Raw genomic sequence first — 24,744 nt, 5'->3', positions numbered from 1 at the left:
TTTCTTTTTTTTATTTTCACCCACCTCAGTCCCTCCCCACCTTTCCTGGTACAATAGATGCTTCAAGCACTTCTACACCTGCCCCCCCCCCCTGCTGGCTCAGCTCAGGAGCCCCATGCAGGACCATCTCCCTGGACTCCCCTTTATTACGATATCATGAGATGCACCTTAGGCATGTAGCAATGCAGCGTGCCGCCTGTGTCTTTAAGAGGAGAGCGAGAGTATAATGTGTATTCAGTAGGAAATAAGGCATGGAGAGAGGAAGTGAGAGAGAGTGGGTGAGGGAGTGTGAATTTATCATGGGCAAAATTTGTGCTTCACTCCTAGCTGTGTGCTGAGCATCTCTGCACCGGCATGCACAGTCTCCCAAAGCTGCTGAAGATTACGCCCATCTCTTCCCTCTCTCTCCCTCACGCAAACACACCCAGGCGCTCCCACCCAGCCTCTCCCTCACACACTCGCATACACACACACACGTGCTCGCAATCACACACGCGCAGTGCTGTCAGGAGTGCCGCTGCTGGACCAAAGCCATCTCGCCAAGGAGGTTCCAGTGGAAGGAAGAGAAAGCCAGAGTGAGACAAAGGGAAGGAGGACGGTAGAAGGCGAGGAGCGAATAGGAGCGCGGGGACCGGCACAAGGAAGGAGAGACCCAGCGATTTGTGAAGAACAGAAAGCGAAGAACAGGAGGAGGGGAGGAGGAGAGAGGAAAAAAGAGGAGGGGGAACAGGAAACGCGATCACTTTCAACTGCAGCGGTCCGTGTCGCAGCATGGGCAATGCACCATCCCAAGGCATGTCAACCCTAATTCTATGCATACTTGTGTGGCAGGTATTTTTTGATTCTGTATGTTGTGCTACCCAACCAGCTGGCTGTCCTCCTGTCACACTCTGTGAAAGCAGGGATGGGGGGTTGGGCTGAGGGCTTGTGGAGAGCGGCGCTGCTTGAGGAGAGTGATGCCGTGAGGTAGCATCAGTTAATGGGCAGTAGGTCAGGAGTGAGGTGCCCCGGGAAAAGGCTTGGGGTGGGAGGCTGCTGAATGTGGATAGGGTGCTGGAAATACAGGGTGGTGGCACCATGTGTGAGCGCAAGATATGGGAGGGGACCGGTGTAGAGCAGAAGTACCATTAGTGAAGCAGGTGGTGCTGGTGGGTGTGAGTCTGTGTATGTGTATGTGCACATAAGAGAGAGAGAAGGACTCGAGAGATGTTTGTGTGTAGTTGATTGGAAAGTGTGATTGCGTTGGTGTGTTGGTTGCAGCTGTTGCTGTCAGCCACATGGACAACCTCTGGGAAGTGAAGCACTCCAAAGTGTAGGGGTGTGTGCATGCTGGTGGGTGTGTGTGTATTTGAAAGATGATGAAATGCATAAAAAACAAAGATAAAAAAGACAAATTAGAAAAAATGGTGAATGTAATGATAGCATAATGAAGGGACTATAGGCAGCTCTGCTATCAGTGAATGGGGGATGGTATTGTAAACGGATGATCGGGTGGGTCAGCTCCTCTTGCTATTTCCTTCAGCCCCTTATCGTTCTTTTTTCGTTATTTCTTCTTCTTTTTTTTGCATTATTATAAAAGCAATCGTTGAAAATGATCTTAAAGTCTTCTTTTGAGAACCAGGCAAATGTATCTACAGTTTGCACCAGATTTCCTCAAGCAAAATACAGTGCGCATTATTTGTTTGCAGATTTTACACCCCCAAATAAATGAGGTAAAAATACATGATAAAGAGAGAGTATAAAAAGGGTGTGGGATTAAAGTAGGAAGAATGTACTTGAGGCATGTTGAAACACTCCTGGGATGGCAAGGCTGTCTGACAGGCAGCAGAAGATCCACTCTTAAGATCCAAAGACAAAAAGAAAGGACAGGATAAATGCTCACTTCTCAGAGAGATGGGCAACATGACACAGCTCCGGGACTTCATCCACATTCATTTCCCTTTCTAAGTCCTCATTCTCCCTCACTTTTTCTCCCTCCTTTCTTTCTCCCCTCCTCTTCATCCTCACTTGCCTCTCACCAAGGGACAGTCTGGTAGCTAGAGGTGAGAAGAGCAGGGAGACAAGTGACAGAAGATATGAAAGACGGGGAGAGAATGAAAGGAAACTCAAAAGAAAAGACAAAAAAGGGGTTTGCTCGTAGGTGGACAGGTAAGTCTTGCTTGGGCAGAGGCAACATAATTCTTTTTAAAAGTGCTGAGTACCTTTAATCGGTCATTAGTTGCAGTGATTGTGAGAGCTCAACAGTGGAATAGTAAACCAACTTGTTGGCTTGTGAGCTTATTCTGTGTTTGGTGTTGAATACTGATACCTTCAGCTTGTCTGTTTTAGCTTTTTGCTTACATATGACCTTTGAATAGTTTCATTTTTTCTGGCTGAATTCTTTGTAAGACACGTTCATCCGGCTCTTCAGATGGAGGGAAATAAGTTTGCAGCTTAGGTGAAGGCAGAGGCAAGGTACAATGGCATACGACCTTTTGCACTGGCCAGAGGTCTGTGTGTGTATATTGGATTTTTGTGCTTTATCGCTATAAAGCTTGGCCTCGGAGCTCTGTATAGTCAGTGTCTGTCTTGGAGAGACTGAGATGTATCAGGCTGAATACAAACCCCTGGGTGTATTATTTCTAAAAGCAGACATTACATTTGACTGAATGTTTGAGCTATTAGGGTTTGTTTTTTTTACACCATCAGCAATTTTGGATAATTTGCTGAAACAAAAGATCTCCAATCACTTACATTACACCTGCAGTATTCAGGATTGTCATTACTGCTGGTGGTAATTAACAGCACTATTTTATTAAAAAGCTGGCAAGACCGAACCAATTCAAGACATTCAAGTCACCAGCTGGAAAACAATTTCCTAAACCAGGCTTAACTTTCCCAACTCAACCAGTGAAGAAGTATGGCTCTTACACTTGGTAGTCACACTTCCTGTAACTGCAAATGGAAACATCTTCATAAGCCTATTTCAGAGTTTTTCCAGCTCACAAGGCTAAACCATAAAGAATAGATTAGCAGAGTCGAGCGTTAAGCCAGTGTTAGCCTGCCGGAGAGCTAACACTTATCGTAATGTTGCCATTGTACAGAGACTGTAGATCCTGGTAGCTTTTTATCTCCATGCTACCCTGGTATGTTCAGCTGAGGGTTATGTCAACATGCATGCCCGTCTGTCTTATGATCCTCTGTAAGAGAGGCAAAGCCAGAGCAGGGCCCGCAGTGCCTGAGATGCTGTTTTACTGCTGAAGTAATTCTATAGTTCATCAAAAGAGACACAAGTAACCTGCTGACTGGATGTTACATGTTGTGATTTGCTAGGCATAAATTCAGGCCAGTTCTCTTCGGAACAGTAACGGGTTAGGTGTGAGGTAGTGTGATGACCTCTTTGGCCACATTAGCCCGGTGGATTTTCTTTGATATATAGAGGCTTTGTCTTGACATTGGTGCAGACACGTTGGCGCCATTACGACATACTCTGGGCGTTGAGGTAGATAAACTGCAGGAGGATTTATCTGAAAGGATAAACCTGTAAAAAGACAGTAAATTTATGTCATGCATTGACATGAAACTGATGAATTCATATTTAGATCATTGCGCAATCCTCCTTTTAACGACAGCTAGGAAAATTCAGGCCAGTTCCAGTTCCAGTAAAGATTTGCATTTGATGGAACAGGTTTTTTTTGGAACAAGTCACCGAGCTGCTCTGTTTACCATCTTTTCATTTCAATACTGAAAGCAAAGACAGGTGGACTGTATGAGGTCATGTCATTATGCACCTGCCAGATATTTATCTTGCATGCAAGGGCACAATCTACATTGAACCACATTATATCCTGGCCCCTGTTAAATTCTATTTGAGCACGGATCAGATCACAAGTAACACGATTTTTCTTTTTCTTTTACCAAAGCATTGCTCTAAGCTTTAAATGCCTGCTATTGACAGCAGCACAGTGTGGATGTCACTGTGTTAGTGTACTTGGGCACCTGCTTATTCCCTAGGTCTGTGCCACACAAAGCCCCATGATTCCTGCCTTGTGATTGGCTGACGATGATGCAATGTTTTATGGCAGAGGAGCTGCATGTTTGGAGGGGATTTCTGAAGTAATTGACCCTGCTGGGAATAGCGTAACCAGAGTTGTTCTGATGTTAACGCAAATGTGCTAAACAAAATATTTATATGATATACACACTCCCCACATTCTTGGGCACAACCTCGAGCTGATAAAATGGGTTGAGCACTTAATGATCGTGCAATGATAAAATCCCAGGCTTCTCTGCCCAAATCTGCAAGCTGTTTAGATTTGCTTCACGCCGTGTCCTCACCACATATGTGCACCCACATGCATATGTTCAAATATGTACTTTGGGATGGATGAAGGATGATGATGACACATGCAGCATTTAGTTTTTATATGTGCCAACTGATCGTGCTCAAGCGATGACATTTGTTCTCTAGTTGATCACTATATAAAGAGAAAAACAACAAAAAATCGTTCACATCGAATTTCGGAATCTTTGCTCAGGTTTCTCACGCTTGTCAAGAATTGCTTTAATGGGAAATGAAGTTGCAAGTCAGAGATCTTTGCGAATCTTTGTGCTGTTACTCCAGGGGGTCTGTTGTTGACGGTATATGATGAGTCTCTCACAGCTGCGGTGGTAAGCACACTAGTAAGCTCTCAAGGTCATTAATGATTCAAGGGTTTAAATATTACATGCATTTATCAAAGGTCCTTGTTTCCGTGCCACAACTGTGTGCGTGGTAGAGTTTGATATCTGTGCACGAGAATGGACACAATAAAATGGGGGTAATACTTATTGCTTTATTCAAGGGTAACTATAAGTATAAAAAAATCTGATTGTAGGTTCCTTTAATAATGAGCTTTTCAAGGAGAATTTTAACTAAAAGAAGAGAAGAAAGATGTTAAACATTTATTCTTGCTATGAAGTGTTGGATGTTTAGTTTTCTGAAAGCACACCAGTACAACAAATAAGTAATTCAAGCAGGTTAAACTTACCATGTGTGAATGAAATTCTCAGCAAATGGTAAACTCAAATACAGCTCAATCAAAAAATTGTATTTCATTTATGATTTTAGTTTTTTAAATTGACGTCAGGTTTTAAAAAGTGAAGCTATTTAACCACCACCGCGGGGTGTGGAGTTAAATATGAAATGCTTGTTGCAAGTGATGTAACAGGTCCAAAATTAAAATACATTTTCTTTCTTGTTGTTTTTTTTCTCTGTGTCGTGAAGGTCTTTGTTTCTGCTGTCAGTCACATTAATTAAGCCATACTGCACCACAGAAATTCTTTGTCTCGTCTTGTCTTATATTAAAAATGATTTCTCAGAGACCTATGCAGTAGGATACAGCTTTTATGATGGGAACATAAGTCTGATCACATATTTTCTCAGCATGAAGACGGCGGTTGTCAATGACTTTACTTACCATTATAAGTCAAAGTAATGACTAGTACATGCCCATGCTACTGTTAGGCCTGGATGATTTCAGTTGCTATGTGATTGCTAATCATGTATATTTCAGGTTTTGTAGATATAAATATTATTAATGTGAAATAAAAATGATATGATGCTTTTATAAATTTTTTGTAGGTGTATAAAGGCTAAAAACAGACCATTTTAGCCCATTTCTGAGTGGTTGCCAGGCAACATGGTGGCGTCATATTGCATGATCATCATGCATAATTCAGCATTTGTGTAAAGTGAAGTTTCACTGTTGTGAAAGAAAAACGAAACAATATTTTTAAGGTTTTACAGGTGCATAGATGCTAACACAAAATCATTTTAGACTGTTACTAGGCAACATGATGATGTCATACAATACTGTCTATAGATTACAGACCATATATAGCATGGATGTAGCTTCCATCGGTGTACCTAGCATCTGTTTTGTAAATCTTGGTCATACCATGTTTTGAAATTGAGGATTATCTGTGGTATACAGATAACTCTTTAGTTAACAGGTTGTCACACTTCATCAGCCAATGAGGGTCTGGTTTCAAACCTCTGTTTTTGTTTTGTTTTTGTTTTGTTTTTACAACTAAGATAGCAACGCTTAACTTAACGCTTTTAAAATGGCACTTTGGAAACAACAGGGTTTCAAGCAACCAACCATGAACCAGGTTTGATTGCTTGACCTTGAAAAATCTTGGATGAGTTTGTGATCAAAGGAAAAAAAAAACATAGATTTTGAGTTGTTCTCTTTAAAAAACAAACAAACAAAAAAAACATACTCAAAGTGCACCTATTTGAAAATCTATATTAAACTTTCCACCACTTTCCTCTTACTTTAAAGCGAATACATCTCTATAATTGTCCTCCAAATGCTGTCAGTTGCAGGGTATAATCACCTCCTGTCAGCTGGTAAAGTCTGTACACTAATCAAGTTGAATGGTGCTACTCCTACTCAGCCTTCTCTCTAGCTGCAAATGTGCTTGCAGCTACTTTCTTGTAATTCCAAAAAGAGCAGAAACTGAGTAAAATTCCTCCACAGCAGCTTGTACAACATGATCCTGAAGCGATTGCACTGTGGGTCCAAGAGGGCAATATTTACTTCATTATTCTCGAGATCCCCCCTCCTCCCCCCGTCACAGAGCTCTAGTTGGTCCACAGTGATCTGTTGAAAAAGTTGTACTGCCCTAATGTGCCCTTAAAAGCTACAGCCTGTGAGTCATAAAAACAACTTGTCGTATATTAAGGTGTTCTGTAGTGAGACATAACAATATGGTCTCTAAATCAAAAGTAGCTTTCTGCTGACTCTTTTGGAGACAGAGTGGTACAGAGCTACTTTGTGCTGCGGCAGGAGAAAGCAGTGGTGTTGTAATGGCAGGGTAATGAGAATACAAGATCTTGGCATATTAGCAATGCAAGCAAAAAAAAGAGGGAGGTTTGTTGGCTATTTAACAATATATCGGTCGATTTAAAATGTGCAATCCTGGTAATTACAATACGTCTCAACAGCATTTGAAAGCAACATCTGTTTTTTCCAGCAGTGACAGTTGGTACTGTGGAGATCAATGTGTGAAAAAGTAGGAGATAATGAGGTAAATATTCAAATTTGTCAGGGGAGAAAAGGACCTGTTTTATGTCAGAACTCAGCTTTTTTGTTGCAATGATTAATAGTCACATTTTTTTGTTTTGGGATCTTCAGTTGTGCAGACATTAGATATAAAAGGTCACCAGTTCCATCACTGATGGTCAGATCTTATACTGAAATATTCACCCAATGTGAGGCTGCAGAGTTTCTCCCCTCATCTGACTCCCAGATTCACTCAGACTCTGGTGATCAGCACTTTTATGACTGGCAGCAAAGCACACTAATCCTGCTGTCAGTATTTTCAGTGTGGTAGTTACATCTTACTTATTTATTTTCACCCCATGCATTTTCACTGGATGAAGATATCAACTTATAACAGCTGTCTGTAGTGAACAGTTTAAAAAAAAAGTTGCGTGTCTGCATGTAAATTTTGATTTTAGCTTGTAATTAGATAAGCTCTGATGTTTCAGATGCGATTTTTGTTTGATCTATGAAAACAAAATTCGAGCGTGAAATGACTGAGCAGAGAGGCTTTAACATTTCTGCTGGGTTTTTTTCAATTTTTTACCTCCACCGTGTTACAGCTATCATTTACAATTTAGCCTTTGATTTAAGACGTGTCTATCAGAGTCAGGTTTCTTTTTCGGTCCATTATTGGACAGAAAATGCAACTAGTGCAAGGTGTGTGAATCAAATTCTGTTAGCTTTATTGACAGCATCCGAGGTACTAATTCAGCTGTTACTGAGGTTGTAGGTTTAGTGGTGATATTGCACTGATCTCATTAATGAAATGAATATTTTTCCCCTGTAATTTTAATAAAACACCCCAAACACCTCCAAGTTATGCAACAGTACTGGAGACTGCTACATCAATTATATTCATATTTAATTTGACACTGAGTATATATACACCCATCTGCCACTTTGTTAAATACACCTGTTAAACTGCTCATTAATGGAAATATCCAATTAGTCTATGTCATGGCAGCCAGTGCATTTAGGCATGTAGACATGGTTAAGATGACCCACTGAAGTTCACACTAAAACCTGCACAGGCTGCTCAAAATTGGACAGTAGATTGGAAAAACATTGCCTGGTCTGATTAGTCTCCAATTTTTCTGCTTGGGTAGTTTCAGAATTTACCATAAACATCATGAAAAGTTGATGCAGTCTGCCTTGCATCAATGGCTCAGGCTGCTGATGGTGGTTTAATTCTATGAGGGATATTTTCTTGGCACACTTTGAGCCCCTTAAAACCAACTGAGCGTCGTTTAAAGACCACAGCCTCCCTGAGAACATGACAATGAGTTCACTGTACTCAAATGTCCTCCACAGATCTCAGTCCAGTCAGCCACATTTGGGATGTAGTGGAACAGGAAACTCCCATCATGGATGTGCAGGAAAATCCGCAGCAACTGTGCGATTCTATCAATATAAACCAAAATCTCTGAGCAATGTATCCAGCACCCTGCTGAATCTGTGCCATGAAGAATTAAAGCAGTTCTGAAGGCAAAAGGGGGTTCAATTCTGTATCAGTGAGATATACCTAATAAATTGTAAATATTCTATTGTAAAAGTTTGGACTTGTTTACCTGTTAAAATATTGCTTATCTGAATACTTTTTGTCTGAAAACAACACCACAAACCTGATTTTGTTGTGTAGGTTTTTGCCATTTTTGCAGCAAAAAATAAACAAGAAACTACTGATAAACTTTGTTTACCAGGAGGTTATTTCGTGCATGCATGTGCACCTTCTCATTTCTCCACACCTGCAAAAACCAAACGTCCTCTCTGCCTGTGGAACAAAGAGGTCTGATAACTGCACGAGCCTCACCTGGTGTTTTGCGGTCCCTGAAATAGCAGCATGCATATGCTCTGTTTTTAATATTCAGTGGAAACATTGTGTCAGGTTTAAGTACATCTACTTCTCCCCTGCATGGGAGAGCAATAGCCTAAACTTATGAGATGCAGATCATATTGCACAAGGTTGTGTCTTGTTATGTAGACATATTTTTGTGGTCGTTATTAAACATTTATGACCAGGTGAATGCTTAAAAGGGCTCAGAGCGTTTTGAGCTGAATCACTTACGAATAAGTCAGCTCCTGAGTGTAGGGTGAGACTGATCTAACTTACATTTCAGATACCTGTGGGCTAAAGATTCATTTCTGGAATCTGTTACTTCACAGAGTGCGCTGAACTGTGAAGCACGAGAAGACTAAATTATGGAAACTGCTAAACCCCAAAAACTTTCCCCCCAAAGAAAGCGAGGCAGTTAGAGGAAATGAACGTGGTGGTGTTTGCGAGGCGCTAGCAGAAGTGGTTATGGTGTTCTTTATTCTCAGACTATTTCCTCCTACGTGCACATCTGATTTTCCTTCTAAAGATGTTCAGGCAGGAATACAAAGCAGGGAGTGCAGGCTCTAGTGATTATGGGCAGATTATCCTTCTTCTGCTTATGACTGGATCCAAATATCCCTCATCTCATTATAGCCCTGGTCTCAATATACTGCTTCACTGTCCCCATGTTCAGACTAAATGTTGATTTATCAAACTGTAACGAGAGTTCGTTGGGGTATCACTTTGCGAACTGAACCATCAAATATGTCTGCATTGCCTTGGGGCTTGGCTGCGATTTTAGATTGCCATCGTGATTCTGCTCCAGTCAAAATTTAAACCTCCATCATATTTACTGTCAGTTGTGAACCAGTTTCTTAAGTCGCTCGTTCAGTTTAGTATAATTTGTGTGATCCATGCTGCAGTTCTTCATGTGATTGTAAGTCTGTGCTGTCAGAAAGGCTGCGCTCTGCTGCAACTTTGTGGATCACTTTTCATTTCCTTCCTCATTTTCCCCACTAGGAGCTACCCTTCTCACAAGGAAACCAATTCCTGCGTTATCGCCCACTAATATACATGTAATGAGTTGTAACCGGCTGAGAAGCTGATACGGACTTGCATTACTGAGAAGTCCAGCCAAGCTTAAAAAATGGATTTTCTGTAACGGGGATCAGTGCAGTCACAAACATTGCATGTGAAATTCGCGGATGAGCCCAAACTCGCCGCCATAAACTATTAGAGCAGTGAGTTTGAAAAGGTCAGATGTGTTTTACCCTGAGACAGACCGGTATCCCTCTGGTTCTTCCAGCACTTCTTCCTGTGTTTTGTGTCTCTTGATCGATTAACTAGGCAGCATCCATCTCCTCAGCTGGAGGTTTAAATTGGAAACCAGTGGGTTTCATATTGCAAATTTCACTGGCTTTTTCTGCAACGCAGTCTATAGTGTGCACTCTGCAGCTTAATATAAAAAAAGGCAGAAGAGATGTCTAGGATGTGCTGAGATTGTTTTTTTTTTTTCAATATGAGGAGGAGAGATGTTTTATGAAGTGTTATGAGTGGTAACAGAGAGAGAGCGGGACTGAGAGAGGAAAATGGCTGCTTTTAATATGACTGCGTGTCATGAATGGTCAGTGATTGTGCGGAGGTTAGTTATTATTTCTGGTGGTACTGAGTCACTTATGGGTCATGATTTCCGAAGCCAGGAGTTGCCTTCTAATGTCCGACCTTGTTCAATAACAATAGGTCTGTTGAGGACTGCACACAGAGGTAATCGCCGCTGAATCCCGAGCTCAGCCTGTAACAAGGGTGTTTGAAGGTTGTCATGGTGTTCCTTCTTTTGACGCTTTTAACTGTTTATATGCAACTCGTTTGCAACTGCAAATGCATTTCGAAGGAAATGCAATGCCTGCTGCATTGCTCTTTCATTATCAACATAATGACTAAATGTTGTTAATTAACATTTTTGTTGTTATGTTTTATGTTTTGCCACTGGCAGTGCTTAGTTAACAGCAGGAAACTGGAATGGCCTGATTCAGAGTTCAGTGTCTTGGGACACAACATGTTTATTAAGATGCTACCAAAACCATAAGGGTTTTTTTTTTAACTAAAGAGCTTTTGTTGCTTCAGTCAAATTGCAAGCAGTATTCCCAAGGTGTTAGACTCCTTGTCCACCTCTCTTAGTTTCCAGTGTAATTCACACATGTGGAATTTTATCCCCCAGTGAATGTATGATATGCTATACATTCATTTGATAACAGGTAATGAGCTGCAGCTTAATTTTCTCTCAGTAGGCTCTTCAAATTAATTGATATCCCTTTTCAGTATGAAGACTCGTCGTCTTCCACCCTGGAAGTCTGTACCAGAATCATCCCATATCTTTTACAAAAATTCTCAATTTTTTAAGGCTGCATAACATGACACGTTTCCTGAACAGACTGGCTCGTACTTCTATGACTAAAACTGGTGTAGGATTTGATGTGCTTAATTTCAGTTGCATCAAACCTGGCAGAGCTGCAAATGATAATTTTTAGAACAGCTTTGTTAATGTCAGTGTTTACTGACTCATTATTATAAGGCTGTTATTTACTTTGTAATTTACATTTATAATCAGGTGTAGGTAAAAAAATTTTTGCATTATTTTTTCCTGCTTTTTCCTTTACTGTAGCCTGGTAATGAGGATAGACATTTATTATATTTCATATTTCTCCCTGGTGTCTCCTATACAGGAAACCTGAGGTTGCTCATTTTAGTGTAGCTGTATCTGAATACATTTCAGCAAGTTATTTTTTTTCAGTCAAATAGAGAAAAAACAAACAAAAAAACAAAACAAAAAAAGCTGAGGCTTATTAAGTGATGGGACAGCATGGAAATGTTGATTAGCTTTACATGTTTCGGGTCATAAACCAAATTATAAGATTATTTGCATTTTTACAAGCAGATGCTGTTAGATGAAAAGGTAATGGGGCAGCAGTTATTATAATTTATTCTGAGGGAGTCATGATTGTTTGTGTTAGGTTTAATGGTAATCCAACCAGAAGTTGCTTTTAAACCACTAAAGCCTTTACTAAATATCGAGGTGTTGAAAAGTTATATTATTTTCTCATCTGGTAATTGTCATTTCTTTACTAATTGTTTTCACTGGTTGGAGTATTTTAGTTTGGACCAAAACGTGCACTAGCTGTCGGACCGACAGACATAGTTACATCTACAGTGAAAAATCATATATGTATGCAAGGAGTCCTGAAATTATTTAAAAATCAGTGCATGCATGCACCCAACTGTCAGAAAGATGACAAAAAAAGAGAAGCTCCTTCGTTCACCAAGCCCTGTGTCCCTGCCACAGTTACTAGGAAACAGAAGGCTCACAGAGCCGGCTGTTGAGGCTGTGGAGGTGCAGCGAAGCAGCAGACTGGCAGCAAGTGTTAACGTGATTATAAGAAGTGAAGCTCTGGGGTTAAATGCTGCACAAATTCCAAATTTTGTATACATTGAAAGATTACCGTGTCATCCAGTTTATTGGCGTTGCTTCAGTGACACCTGCACCCATTCTGCATTTTCTGTTTTGGCTGTTAGTTTCTTTCAGTGACAATCAATAGATTTTACTGAATAAACACATAACCTCACGGATTATCTCTGCATCCTTTCAGAAAATTTTGCTTTGTTTCCTCTGAGTCCAAGATTTAATTCATGCTATCTCTGCTGTGATAAATGTGTCCACATTTCTAATGACCCTGCTTACCAGTTCTTTCACACTGATAAACAATGTATTAGGCTCATTGTGCATGCATGCTGGATCACCCACCCATAGATCAACCCGCTGATCTTCCAGTACGTGTTTGGAAACAGAGTGCAGCAGTCTTGAACTTATAATCTCTGCCGCTGTGTTGGCACGCATACAGGTGTATTACTGGTACAAATGTGTATTTGTGCATCTGCCTGTGTTTGTTTTGTTTTCGGTTTGGTTAATGTTCTTCAGCACTATTCATTCATTCTGCAAAGGTGGCTGTGATAGTGTGCTTCATACAGCCTGTTGGTTTGGCAGATGTGGGTTTTGTTGGCCAGGGAATTTGGAGCTTGTCATTTGTCTTGTATTGCAGCCTTCTGCCTTTTGGCATACTGGAGCGCCAAGAGGCCATCATGATAAAATATTAGCTCCACCTTCTAGATAACAGCAGGAATTCTGCACCAGTGGCTGCAGAGAGAAGCTCCAGGGCTTTGCAGCAGAGCTCATCCAGTCCAGCCCACTTCCACCCACTGCCAAGCAGATGCTCTGGAGATGGTGGCGTATACACAGATGGGTTGCTGCCTGTTATTCAGACCGCTGTGATATTTGTTCATTGAGATGAAATGTCATTTCTAAAACCTGAAGGATGGTGCTTGCTCAGTAGTCTCAGACATAAGTTATAGGGTTTATGAAAAGGTACGTTATGTAAGATGCTTATTAACCGCTTATTTTACACTTATTTTTCATACGATTGCTTGCTGCTTATAATGCCCTTTCAGATTATGCAAGCAATGTCTTGGCATCGGTTCATTTTTATCAATATAAAGCGCTCTTTTCTTGCCCTCACAAGTAACATTGACACTTACCCTGAAACTGAGCTTCAAATATTCATACCTTCATAGAATTATTAATGCGTTGTGTGCTCTGGGGGGAGTTTTATTTTACTGGTTTCATTAAGACATTCTGTTTCTCAGCGATGGAAAATGCCAGAAAAAGGTTGTTGAAGACACTGTGGACTTTCCCTTATTGCTTTGTGTCTTCCCCGGTGTTGTTTTTGAAATTACACAACTGCTTGCTTTGTCTTTTTTCTCACCTTCTGCGATGTGTTGAGTGCGACTCGAGAAGCTACATTTGAAGGAAAGATCACAACCCTTGGATTCAATTTGGATCATTGCTGGAAGAAAAGATTAAAGTGTGCTTATGATTGCATCAATACATAAAGTGCATCTGTGTATTTGTGTTAAACTGTATACTGTAAATGCACTGGTTTGCGCTGTTGCCTCACAGCAAGAAGGCTTTAGGTTTGCCGGGTGTGCCAAGAGGTCTCTCCCTCAGTCGAGACGTGCGTGTTAGGTTAATCGGTGAGCGTGCATTGGCTGTAGTTTAGGATGTGTTTATCCGTGAATGGCTGCCTCTCACCTAATGTAAGCGATTAAGGAAATGGGCAGATGAATGAATGGATATATACAAGAAAAAACAAAACAGTAATACTCACACTGCAAACACTGGCATGAAAACACATTTGCTAAAGTAGTGTTTTAAAGCGAATAGAGCCCTTGGCACACATTAAATGTGATGTGGTTAATAAATACTGATTCCTGGCTTCGTACATAATGACAACTCCGTTGTGGCTCACTGGGTTATCATTGACTGTCCTGTTGTTTGTTACAGTACAATGCGTGTTGTAATGCAAACGTATAGATAATCAATGTCAAATATGGAGACGGAATGTCGAGGACACAAAGTTGTTGTGCTCCCGGAGTCGTGCATCATCTCCGAGCACCGTTGCTTCCTCACACGGAGAGAAGGAGAGGAGTATCTTTGAAGTTGATCCTCTCTGCATTAGTAGTCTGTTCTGGTTTGGTGTGTAAGCCTGTTAACCACAAACAGTTGTTGCACACAGCATGCAAATGGAGTTTTTGTTGGAAAGAGGTCTCACCTTGTGGAGGCAAACAAAGGGCTTATTGTTTGTGATTTGCATGTTTCTGTTACTGTACTGCCTTGTGGTATTGTTTACATAGAGTGTTGGTAATCAGCGTGTCATTTATAATATTCAGGGGCTGCCACTAGAGCTGCAATGATTAGGTAATAATTTAATTAGTTTATTTTTAACAGCAAGCTAAGTGACAACTGTTTCTCTGATTATTTAATAAGCAAAAATCCCTAAAATTATGGAATTTAGTGTTTTAAAATGTACAAAAATTGATTTCTTTTTCATCTTCCGTGAATCTGTAGTAGAGTTAATATCTTCTCAGTTGTCCAGCCAGTAGTTTTAAATCATCACTTTGTGAAAAATAAAAAACAAAAGAAGTAAAGGAGACAGAAAAGCAGCAAATCCTTAGTGGAGAAACTTGAATCGGTTCCTGTCAGTTTGTAATTGAGACATGCCTCTATTCACATATCAGATTTCTGCAGATGAACTAATCAGATCATCTAACTAGTTCTTTTTAACACAGTTCCTTCACACTTTTCTACATTTTGAGCATTTTTGGTTGTGTGCATATTTTTTGTACGGACCCCTAACTGTGAACGAGAGTGTGTATGTGTGTCTTTGTAAGTCCCCCCTGATGCTATTTGTGGTAATGACAGCCGGCTGTATGAATGATTCATAGCTGAATACTAATGAGACCTGCTGCAGATGTCTTGGAAAAGTCAAGCTGTGCCCTTTAGGTGTCACTCAGCGCTCTGGGATGCTGGTCACCTGCACGACTCGCTCTCACAACTTCATGAAAAATCTGAACCGATCCATCGAGTTCTTAATTTCCTGTTTGTTCCAGGCTTAATTTAACCTTTACAACTTTGCGTTGTTATGGTAATTTAAGACACTCGCACAATGAGAACATGATTGAAGGAAAAATGATGATCACACTGAAATAGATTGTTTCCCTCAGATGTTCTACAATAGATGGGAAAGAGCACAATGTGATCTAGCAGACGAAGGTCACGGGGAGGAAGCACATCAGAGTTGTGCAGTGGAGGGGAGGCTATAGGGAGCTGTCTAATAACAATAGGGAGCAGAGTTGGCCTTCAAAATGTGCCTCATCGCTCTCTTCTTCTCCTCATCTCCTCCTTTTTGTACTCTCTCCCTTCTTTTCTTGTTTCATCTTCACGGTCGAATATACCTGATGCAGCCTGAGCATAGCATGAGTCACTATTGATTTCTCTTCCCTCTGCTCTCTTGTTGGGTGTTTGACGCAGGAGTTCAGTGACACGCAGGGCTTTGTTGTGGCCCTTTGATCCTTTTCAACGTCCTCAGTCCATCCATCCTAGCCATACATCACAAAAATGTCCTATTGTTTTCGCTGTCAGGATGCCCCATGAACACTGTCTGTACTGGTAGCAGTCTGGAACCCCACAGCAGTGGTATGACTTTTCACTGGAGCAGCAGGACGCTCACAGCAGTCTTTTATAAGGTGAGAAAAATATCCCAGTGATTTATTTTAGAGCCCCTTAGAAATCCATGTATATTAAACAGTTTGAAAATTCAGACATAGAGCAATAGAGTTTAAAATGGCTGTCGATATAGTTACTTGAATTCAAATTAGAGCCAAGAGTACCTATAAGGTGTTATTCACTGCTCTGAGTTAGGATAAGTAAACATCACATTCTGAGCATTGCAAGACAATAGCATGTAGAGACATAAACAAACCCTAGATGGTCAGGTCTCCTATTCGCCCTGCGCTTCAGGATGCTTGCCAACAGCTTCAGCCACTGTTGTGTTTACGGTTTCATTTTTTGACACAGAGTCAGAATCATAGACTGTGCCCTCTAGACAGAAATACTCTTTCCCATGTTGGATGGAGGGCAGACCCTACAAATACTCACTATTCAATCTAGGTGTACAAAAGTGGTATTAAAGGTTGGCTGAATAAAGGCCACTAACTTTATCAGGTACAGTTAAGTTCATAATTTGTTAGACAAACACATAGTTTTTCTAGTTTTGTCTCTGTACACCACTCGAGTGGATTTTAAATCAGAGAATCGATATATGTTTGAAGAGCAGATGTTCAACTTTAATTCAAGGATTTTTACAAAACTATTCAAATACTCAGAATTAATGGGACAGTTGAGAGACCAGATGGCCAGATGAGGCATTTCTGCTTGTTATGTCATGAAAAATGAAGCAGACACAATATCTGAAGCTGATTCAAATTGTGGCAGCACGGTGGCATGGTGGTTAGCACTGTTGCTGCACACCATGAAAGTCCTTCAATTCCACTATCAGGCCAGGGTTTCTGTGTGGAGTTTGCATGTTCTCCCCATGTTTGCGTGGGTTCTCCCCGCAATCTCAGGCTTCCTCCCACAGTCGAAAGACATGCACTTAGTAGGGGTAGGTTAATTGATCAGTCCAAATTGCCCGTAGGTGTGAATGTGGGAGTGAGTGTGAATGGTTGTCTGTCTTTTCATGTGTCAGCCCTGCGGCAGACTGCCGACCTGTCCAGGGTGTACCACGCCTCTCGCCCTATGACAGCTGGGATAAGCTCCAGGGCCCCCTGCGACCCTGAAAAGCGGAAGCGGATGGATGATTCAAATTGTTGAGTTTAATTTTTTTAACTTTTCATAGTAGTTTTGGATGTCAGTGCAAGTGAGGGAGGCCAACATTAAGCTGGAAAACCAAAACAAAGCTCTCAGAGAGACAGGAGGAACTTTAGGAGTGGCCGAATCAGCAGTCAGGTTCAAAAAAGAGCAAAACAAAGATGGCAAAAGTGGATAATGACAGCATTCCATGGTTGAGAAAAACTTCACAACATCTCACCAAGTCAAGAACATTCTTGAGTAGGCATATGTGTCATTTGTTAAAGACTAAAATTAAGAGACACTTTCACGGATGGAAATACGAAGGGCTTACAACAAAGTGCAAACAACTGTTTACACTCTTACATGAAGGTCAGATTCAACTTTGCTAGAAAAAGTCTAAAAGAGCATGCAGTGGTCTGAAAAAAATCCTTGGACAGACAAAATCAAGATGAACTTGAGCAGGAAAGAGAAAAGTATAGAAGAGGAAAGAAACACATGAAAACTCATAAATCAAAGCATAATGCATTATCTTTTAAATGATATTAGCATTATAGCATTGACATGTATGACTGTCAGTGAAACTAAGCCACTAGTGTTTATTGGTAGTGCGACTGCAGGGTGAATTGTGAAATACACTATGAGATTCATGTAAATGCTGCAAACCTGATTAGACAGTACTTCAGTGCAAATGTATAATGACCCAAAGCATACTGCAAAAGCAACCTATGGGTTTTCAAGGTGAAGAAATTGGATATTCTTCAAGCCAAGTAATAGCCAAGTCAGTAACCTGATCTCAACACAGTATAGCATGCTTTGAAACAGAATCCAGAGAGACTCATACACGAGCTGCAACTGAAAGTGCCTGTAGTGTAAAGGTTGGGCACAATATCTCAAGGGAGAACCCACAGCCCGTGGTGATGTTCATGGGTTCTAGACTTCAGGCACTCATTGACTGCAAATTGTTTTTATCCAAGTATTAAATACAATCCAAGAAAACCAAGAAAATTTCAGATTTTCTTGGTTTATCTGAAAACGATTACCTAGGATTTTTCACAGTTTTCATGATGTTTAAACTCAATTAAGTTATTAATTGTACAGCTAATCTTAAGTTATTTAGACTGGAATTTTTGTATCTTTGTAATTTTGATGACTGAAAATGTTAGCCCTAAATTCTCCAGGTCGGATATTCACTTACTGTAGATTTAGTAAACCATAGCTTCGATTATACTGATTAGTAACAACAACATGCTGTTGGCAATGGGGAGAAAGACAAGGTAGGAAGGGGGATTGGTCTGCACCAGTTCACACCAACAATCATCACTGTATACTATAGGCTAAAATGCTCAAATAAAGGGTAGCCATCTGCTGTGACCAGTTGAGGGGATTAGGTGAAAGGGAAAAACAGTGGTCTGGTCATAGGACATTTCTCCCTATATTCTGTTACTTTTCTGTTATCTTTGCTTAAATTAACATCACAGCCGTCAACCAACATAATGAATTCCATTCACTGCTCAATCCCTGTAGACCACTTAATTTGAAGGGACTAGTATCAGCCCCAATGCTTCTGTTTAAATCAGCCAAAGAGCCGTTAAGAGATATTGGGCTGTGACACCTGTAAATTCTTTCCACATAAATTACCGTCTCTGCAAGTTGAAGGGTTGGCTTTTTATCTCTCACCTCTTTACCCTATACGGTTACTGGCTCCACAAAATCTCCTATTTGGGATGGCTGTGCCTGGGTCTAGCTTTGCACCTGTGGCTCATTCACAAAGTGTCGCATCTGTCATTATCATAATCATCATATTACTCTTTCTTCTCTGACGCATAATCACTTTAATTGGACTGTAGCCATAAAACTGGTAATTTTGTGGTGGAGGGGACATGAGAGGAGCCTCTGGTAGAACTGAAAATCCTCTGTTTTCTCTTGTGGGTATGTATAAAATAGGTTTAGGGGTTACATCTGTGCGTGTGTGTTTTAATATTATCTTTGGGATTAAGAGGGTCAATCGTCTCTCTTAAATTTGGTACGAGGCCTTTGGTGAATCCATTTTGTACACGTGCAGCGTAATATCAGATTTCACATCTTTTTGTATTTATCTTGATATGAGAGGAAAAGTAGGCTTCTGGTCACATTACAGCAACATCACTGCATTATCGATCTGCAGTCCTGCTTATTATAGAACAGACAACGGTGCACTATTGTTGTATCCAAGGCATTTACAGGAGGACTCTCGCTTCTTCTATGTGGTTTTTGTTTGTTGTTTAGTGATGTATTTGTATTTACCTGTAGGTTGTCTTTAAATTGTTACTGTAAATGTATGATTTAGCATTCCTGAGTATCTTTCCCTTCATATTCTGAGATTGAAGGTTATAACTGGGTTAGAACTGAAGTTGTTCCAAGTGAATCACGTTTGCATATACACATAAACATGTATGTTTTAAATTGGTGTTCAAAGTCTCAATAGATTTTAATATCCTGGAACATTTCCTGTCAACGCAGAATGACATAAATATAGATTTTTCCTGTCTAGAGTTTTGTTCATGTCTCATTTTTGTACAGTTTTACCTTTTTAGCACTCATGGTTTAATGTGCCCCGCTTTCTCTCCAAGAATTCATCTTTACATGAGCAGACATTTGGCTGTTCCCCGCACAAGTCTCTAGGCCTTTTGCTCTTAGATTATCAGATTAGAAAGCCGGCAGATCACAAAAAAAGTGTCTATTTTTGTGCATGTGCATGCTGTGTGTGAATCCTGAAACAAATCGCATTGTCACAGAAAGCAGCAGATATAATGCAGTAGATCTATCTACATGTTACAAGGTGTAGCTAGTATTTATCTTATAGCGCTTCCCCTCTGTGTGTGTGCGTGTCATTGCACATTACATCCTCTCCATGTGACACAACACACATGTTGTCTGAACACTGCTGGGATAAATCTTTTTGAGTAAGAGGCTGTTAAGGGGAACATCGTTCTGCTGTTGCACATGCACAAACTTTGGACAGTGGCGGTGTGCATCTTTGCAGGGCGGAGCAATTCTGAGTGAGCAATTCTGGTAACACCTTGTGCCGGCAGCACTGTCTCTGCAATCACGCTCCCATTGAGGGCAGCCTTTCATCTTGGGCCTTTCACAGAAACCTTTCAGACAGAGAAAGGCAGAGATGGAAAGAGGGTAGATCAAGGCAGAGAGAAAGTGCAGAGGAAAGGGGAAGTGCTTCTGCAGCCCCGAGCGCTTGTTTCCGATCCTGATTGTGAATAAGCATGTTGCTGACGAAGAGCACAGATGTTGAAAGACTGTATAGTAGTAAAAGAGAGCAAGAGGTGCTGTTAGTCCCTATTATGCATGTTCACTATGTTATCAGTCAGCTACCCTATTTAGGCCTTTGTCATACTCTAACTTCAGTGTCCTTTAAAGTTGTAATCATTGAGGCGTAATGTTACTGTGGGAGGGAAGTGGTGTTGTACACTTTGAATACAGAAGATTACTTTAAAGTACAGTATAGTACTGTGATGCATCACTCAGTTGATCTTACAGGTTTTCCGCTGAGCTGAGTAAAGCTGAGCAGCTTTAGTGGATGGATAGAGGCTGTTTGCTGGCAGACCAGGGGGAGGGAATGTTTGGTGAGGACTACCAGGTGTTCACACCTGATGGGCGGGCAGTTGGCCAGGTGTTAGTGCTGGGACCCATGGATGCTGTTGGAGGAGGTAAGCGGGTTCAGCTTCAGAGATGAAATCCTCTCAGAAATTCAGCTCTTGCTTTTGAAAAGTTTTATTTATTTATTTTTTTGGATCTGTTGCACTGCTGCAGAAAGCCTTACCTGCGCCAAGGCTTAAACAGCCTGTGGGTTTGAACTTTGTACCACTTCATCAAGAGTACTCTGAAACTCAGGAAATCTAGGTGCATTTTTTTCTTTGGCCAGGAAACTTTCGTCTTTCTTTGTTTGCCATCATCACGTTTGTTAGTTTTTGCTTTGTGTAGCATTTATCTAAAACAAACAACTGGCGAGCTTTGTTGTCGCTCATAAATCATTCAGACCTACTTTGTCTGCCAAGTGGAGCCCGGGATACCATTTCACACGGCAGTGTGTCGTGCGAAACAGTTTTTGCTTTTGGATTCTCTTTGCTCCTGTATTCATAGTCCTCTGTGCTTCTACCATTACTGTCTGTGTGTCTGGATTTGGTGTGGTCTTTTGTGCTCTGGCAGCTTTCTGTGTGAGCTACGGAGCTCATTTGATGTCCGCTAGAATAATTTGAGGCTTGAGTGGGGGTGAACAGGGGATATGCTGTAAAAATCCAAGCTGTGATTGATCAGTGGAGAAAGAATGGAAAAAGAAGGCAAAACTTCCCATTTGCCTTCCTTCCCTTTTAGAGTCCCTGTCTTCCTCCCTCTGTTCCAGAGGCCAGGGTTGTATAGGCAGGAAGGGTAATTAGGCTGCTCCACCCCATTCAAAATGTTCAAAAGATTTTGAAGCAATAGAAAACCACTGACTAATGCAAAGAGTGGTAGAAAAAAAAGATTGCAAGGCACATTCCTTCCACTATTATCATGATGATAATAAAGCGTCAAAATGCAGGTAGAAAGGAGAGATTGAGCCGATGTCTTCCTGTGCATGTACACACTCCAGATGATTAACTGGACCAGCACTGATGTCATGTTTTTTTCCCAGTATGATTCAGTATGATGATGGACTATAGATGGATATTAAGCTCACCCACAGTGCGTCCACATTGTGAACATCTGCTGGAGTTTTTAAGCACTATATTCTGCATACACAGGGAAATATGATGGTAATGACTTCCACCTCTGCGGCAAGACAATCAAATGCTGTTAATTAGTTCTGGCACTGTAGCACTCTCAATCAGGAGAAATTCTCTGCAGCTACGAGCCGGGATAGAGAAAATCCAAGTGTGTGTATGTACGTGTGTTTGCTCGATAGTCCTGCTTATTTTCTTGGATGATAATTATGACAATTATTAATCACGATTATTACCCTTGATGATTTGAGTAGCAGGATTTTGTCCTGCATTTTTGGCAGCTTGTATTGACAGCTTGAGATATTTTTATGTTAAATTATTTATTTCTTTATAATTAATGCAGCTGAAAAGGTTGTCACGAGAGGATACCCTGTGAGGAGGAACAGGTTACCCTATGTTAACCTAAACAACCTGCCTGTCAAACTGATGACACAGCTGTCAAAGCGGTTTTCAGAAAAATTTTGGAGGAATTAAGAAAACAAATGCCTCACTTCCCCACCAGTCATTATCCTGGTGACAGACTGAGAAATGCACCTTTGTGTGAGAAACAAAGTGAAGCAGGGCTTTGTGTGACAGCTGAGAGAGAGATTGGGAGGCAGTAGGAGGGATGGCAGGAGTGTGCATGATTGAGATAAGCGACAGAAAGATGGGGAGCCAGGCGCAAGTCCTCTCCCACACACTGGGATCCCAGAGATGCCTCCCACAGAAACGGTGAAGCACACTGCGGTTGCACTGTCACGCAAGGACACATGAAGGACGCAGGGAGAGGGAGAGAAGCAGAGAGCACTGAAACTGAGCGAGCGAAAACGTCAGACCTTTTCCTTTAGTGAATAATAGTATTGTAGCTCATGCTCTCCATCGTAAAAACGTATTATTGGCCAATTTGAAAGGATATATTGAAAAGTAATACCATCCTTTTTCAGAAGAAGTGAGCAAGGGCACTTCACTTTAGCTTTTAAATAAATTAAACCTTAGTGAATGGATTTTGTGGTTGTTAATGACTTATGCGTACAGTTTTATTTGCCACACTACTTGGTAAAAAGGGAATTGACAAACAAAGGAAACTACGACTATGATATGAATGTCATGTAAGAAAGAGAAGAGGCTGAATGCTCAAACATGTTCTTGACTTTCGGCATTCTAAATGTTATGCTAAGTACTATTCAGGGATACTTTTCCTAAGAGGTGAATTAAGCGATTGAGCTTAAGCACTGTTGCCTCACAGCAAGAAGGTCCTGGGTTCCAATCCACACTTTCTGTGTAGAGTTTGTTCTTCCTGTGTCTGTGTGAGTTCTCTCTGTGTAATCCGGCTTCCTCCCACAGTCCAAAGGCGTGCAGTTAGTGGGGTTGGGTTAATTGGTGATTCTAAATTGCCCATAGGTGTGAATGTGAGTGTGGATGGTTGTTTGCCTCTTGCCCTATGATAGCAAGAATAGGCTACAACGACTGTAAAATAGATAAGTGGAAGAAAATGGATGAATGGAGGTTCAGATGTTCTTGAAAAAAATGAGGTCCAGCTGAATCAAAACACATTAACTCAGATAAGAACTGCATCTTTATTAGCATTCATTTTTCTTGGGATTCTTCCTGCTTTTGGAGCTACAGTCTTCTTCCTCATGTCCCTGTAAAGTTGCCATGTTAGACCTCAGTCACACGGGCCTGGAGACCAATTAGAAATGTGTATTCTTGGCTGGCAGTGGTTGTGGAGGTTGTGTGCTGGTGCCAGGTGAAATCAGTCACAAAGAGCGTGTGTTATTGGTTTAGTCACTAGCAAATTGCCGTAATCACCCGTTGGCATCGACTTATTCCAAACGAGCGGTAGTGAAACTAGTAGGGCAACACATACTGGAGATAAAGACAATGCAGGTTATAGGGAGCATACAAACTCACTATTACACTGAAATTTGCAGATCTAGTGCAATTCCAAACAGCACGAATTCTGTTCAGAGCAAAAAATAATGAACTGCCAGGTGATATTCAAAGCAAGTTATAATTTAAGAGGTTTTGGTAACTTTGAATGTGCGAAAGGTTTCATTTTTCTGTGCTTGGAGTGCAATTTAAAAACAGTTTGAGTGTAGAGTTGAAGCAATGTGCAAACATAAAGACGTTTAAAAAGAGTTATAAAGACATGATCTTCATGAGATACAAAGAAAGGGAAAATTATGGATTTCAGTGAATGTCTCTGTTTAGAAAACTATTATTTCATGCTTATTTGGATTGTATAATTAACTTTACAAAACCGGAGGTATTCTCTTGATTGCATCATTCTGCTAGGTGCAAATGCATATGCCTCTTTGCAACCAGTGTGACCTAGCAAGTGCCAGCAACCGCTCACCAACTGGCTGAAGAATATAAATTTTTCCCTAGTGACAGGTGGTTACCAAGGAAAAATTGACCGGTCTTTAACCCTGCTCTGAATCTTAGCAATCTTGTTCACAGCGACCTTCAGAAAATATTCACAACTTGCCAAAGAATACTTATTTTTCCCTAACAGCCAGTGGCTGCCAGGAGTTCATCAGCTGGACTGTGTGACTGGGGCCTCGAGTAGCTTGTTGTGGTTGATTTCTAAACAGGATATTTATGAGACTGTAAGACGGGAAACACTCATCGACATTTTGATTGGCTTTTTACATTTTTATTTTCACCTGTTTGATCTTAATAAGCCACTCCTGCAGATTTCAGCGTTGAGAGGGTGATAACAAAGTTGACGTTGTCCATGTCACGTGTTAATTAACAAACAAGCCCCGCTGAGCTTAATGCTGCCAGTATACTCAATCAGGACATCTGAATTATTGTGACATAATGACATGAAATTGGGTATCTGTGTACAAGCATTTCTTAAGCTTTCCAAAGCATCAGTTAGACATCTCC

The 24,744-nt window shown here is 40.9% G+C and overlaps 1 protein-coding gene across 1 annotated transcript in view; it reads left to right on the top strand.

Annotated features, from left to right (window-relative positions):
- The first annotated feature begins 847 nt into the window (after positions 1 to 847).
- The window catches only part of LOC146388270 (SRC kinase signaling inhibitor 1-like), a 110,884-nt gene continuing 86,987 nt past the window's right edge, over positions 848 to 24,744 (top strand). Inside the window, exon 1 of the mRNA XM_084925459.1 lies at positions 848 to 2,148. Within this exon, the coding sequence (XP_084781585.1) occupies positions 2,076 to 2,148 (73 nt within the window). The 5' untranslated portion in view covers positions 848 to 2,075. The remainder of the gene's footprint in view (positions 2,149 to 24,744) is intronic.

The sequence above is a fragment of the Perissodus microlepis genome, chromosome 4 (genome assembly GCF_051167445.1).
Source record: "Perissodus microlepis isolate ML-2025 ecotype Zambia chromosome 4, ASM5116744v1, whole genome shotgun sequence".
NCBI lineage: Eukaryota > Metazoa > Chordata > Actinopteri > Cichliformes > Cichlidae > Perissodus > Perissodus microlepis.
Note: the sequence above shows the minus strand (reverse complement) of the source record. Positions and strands in the feature narration are given on the sequence as shown.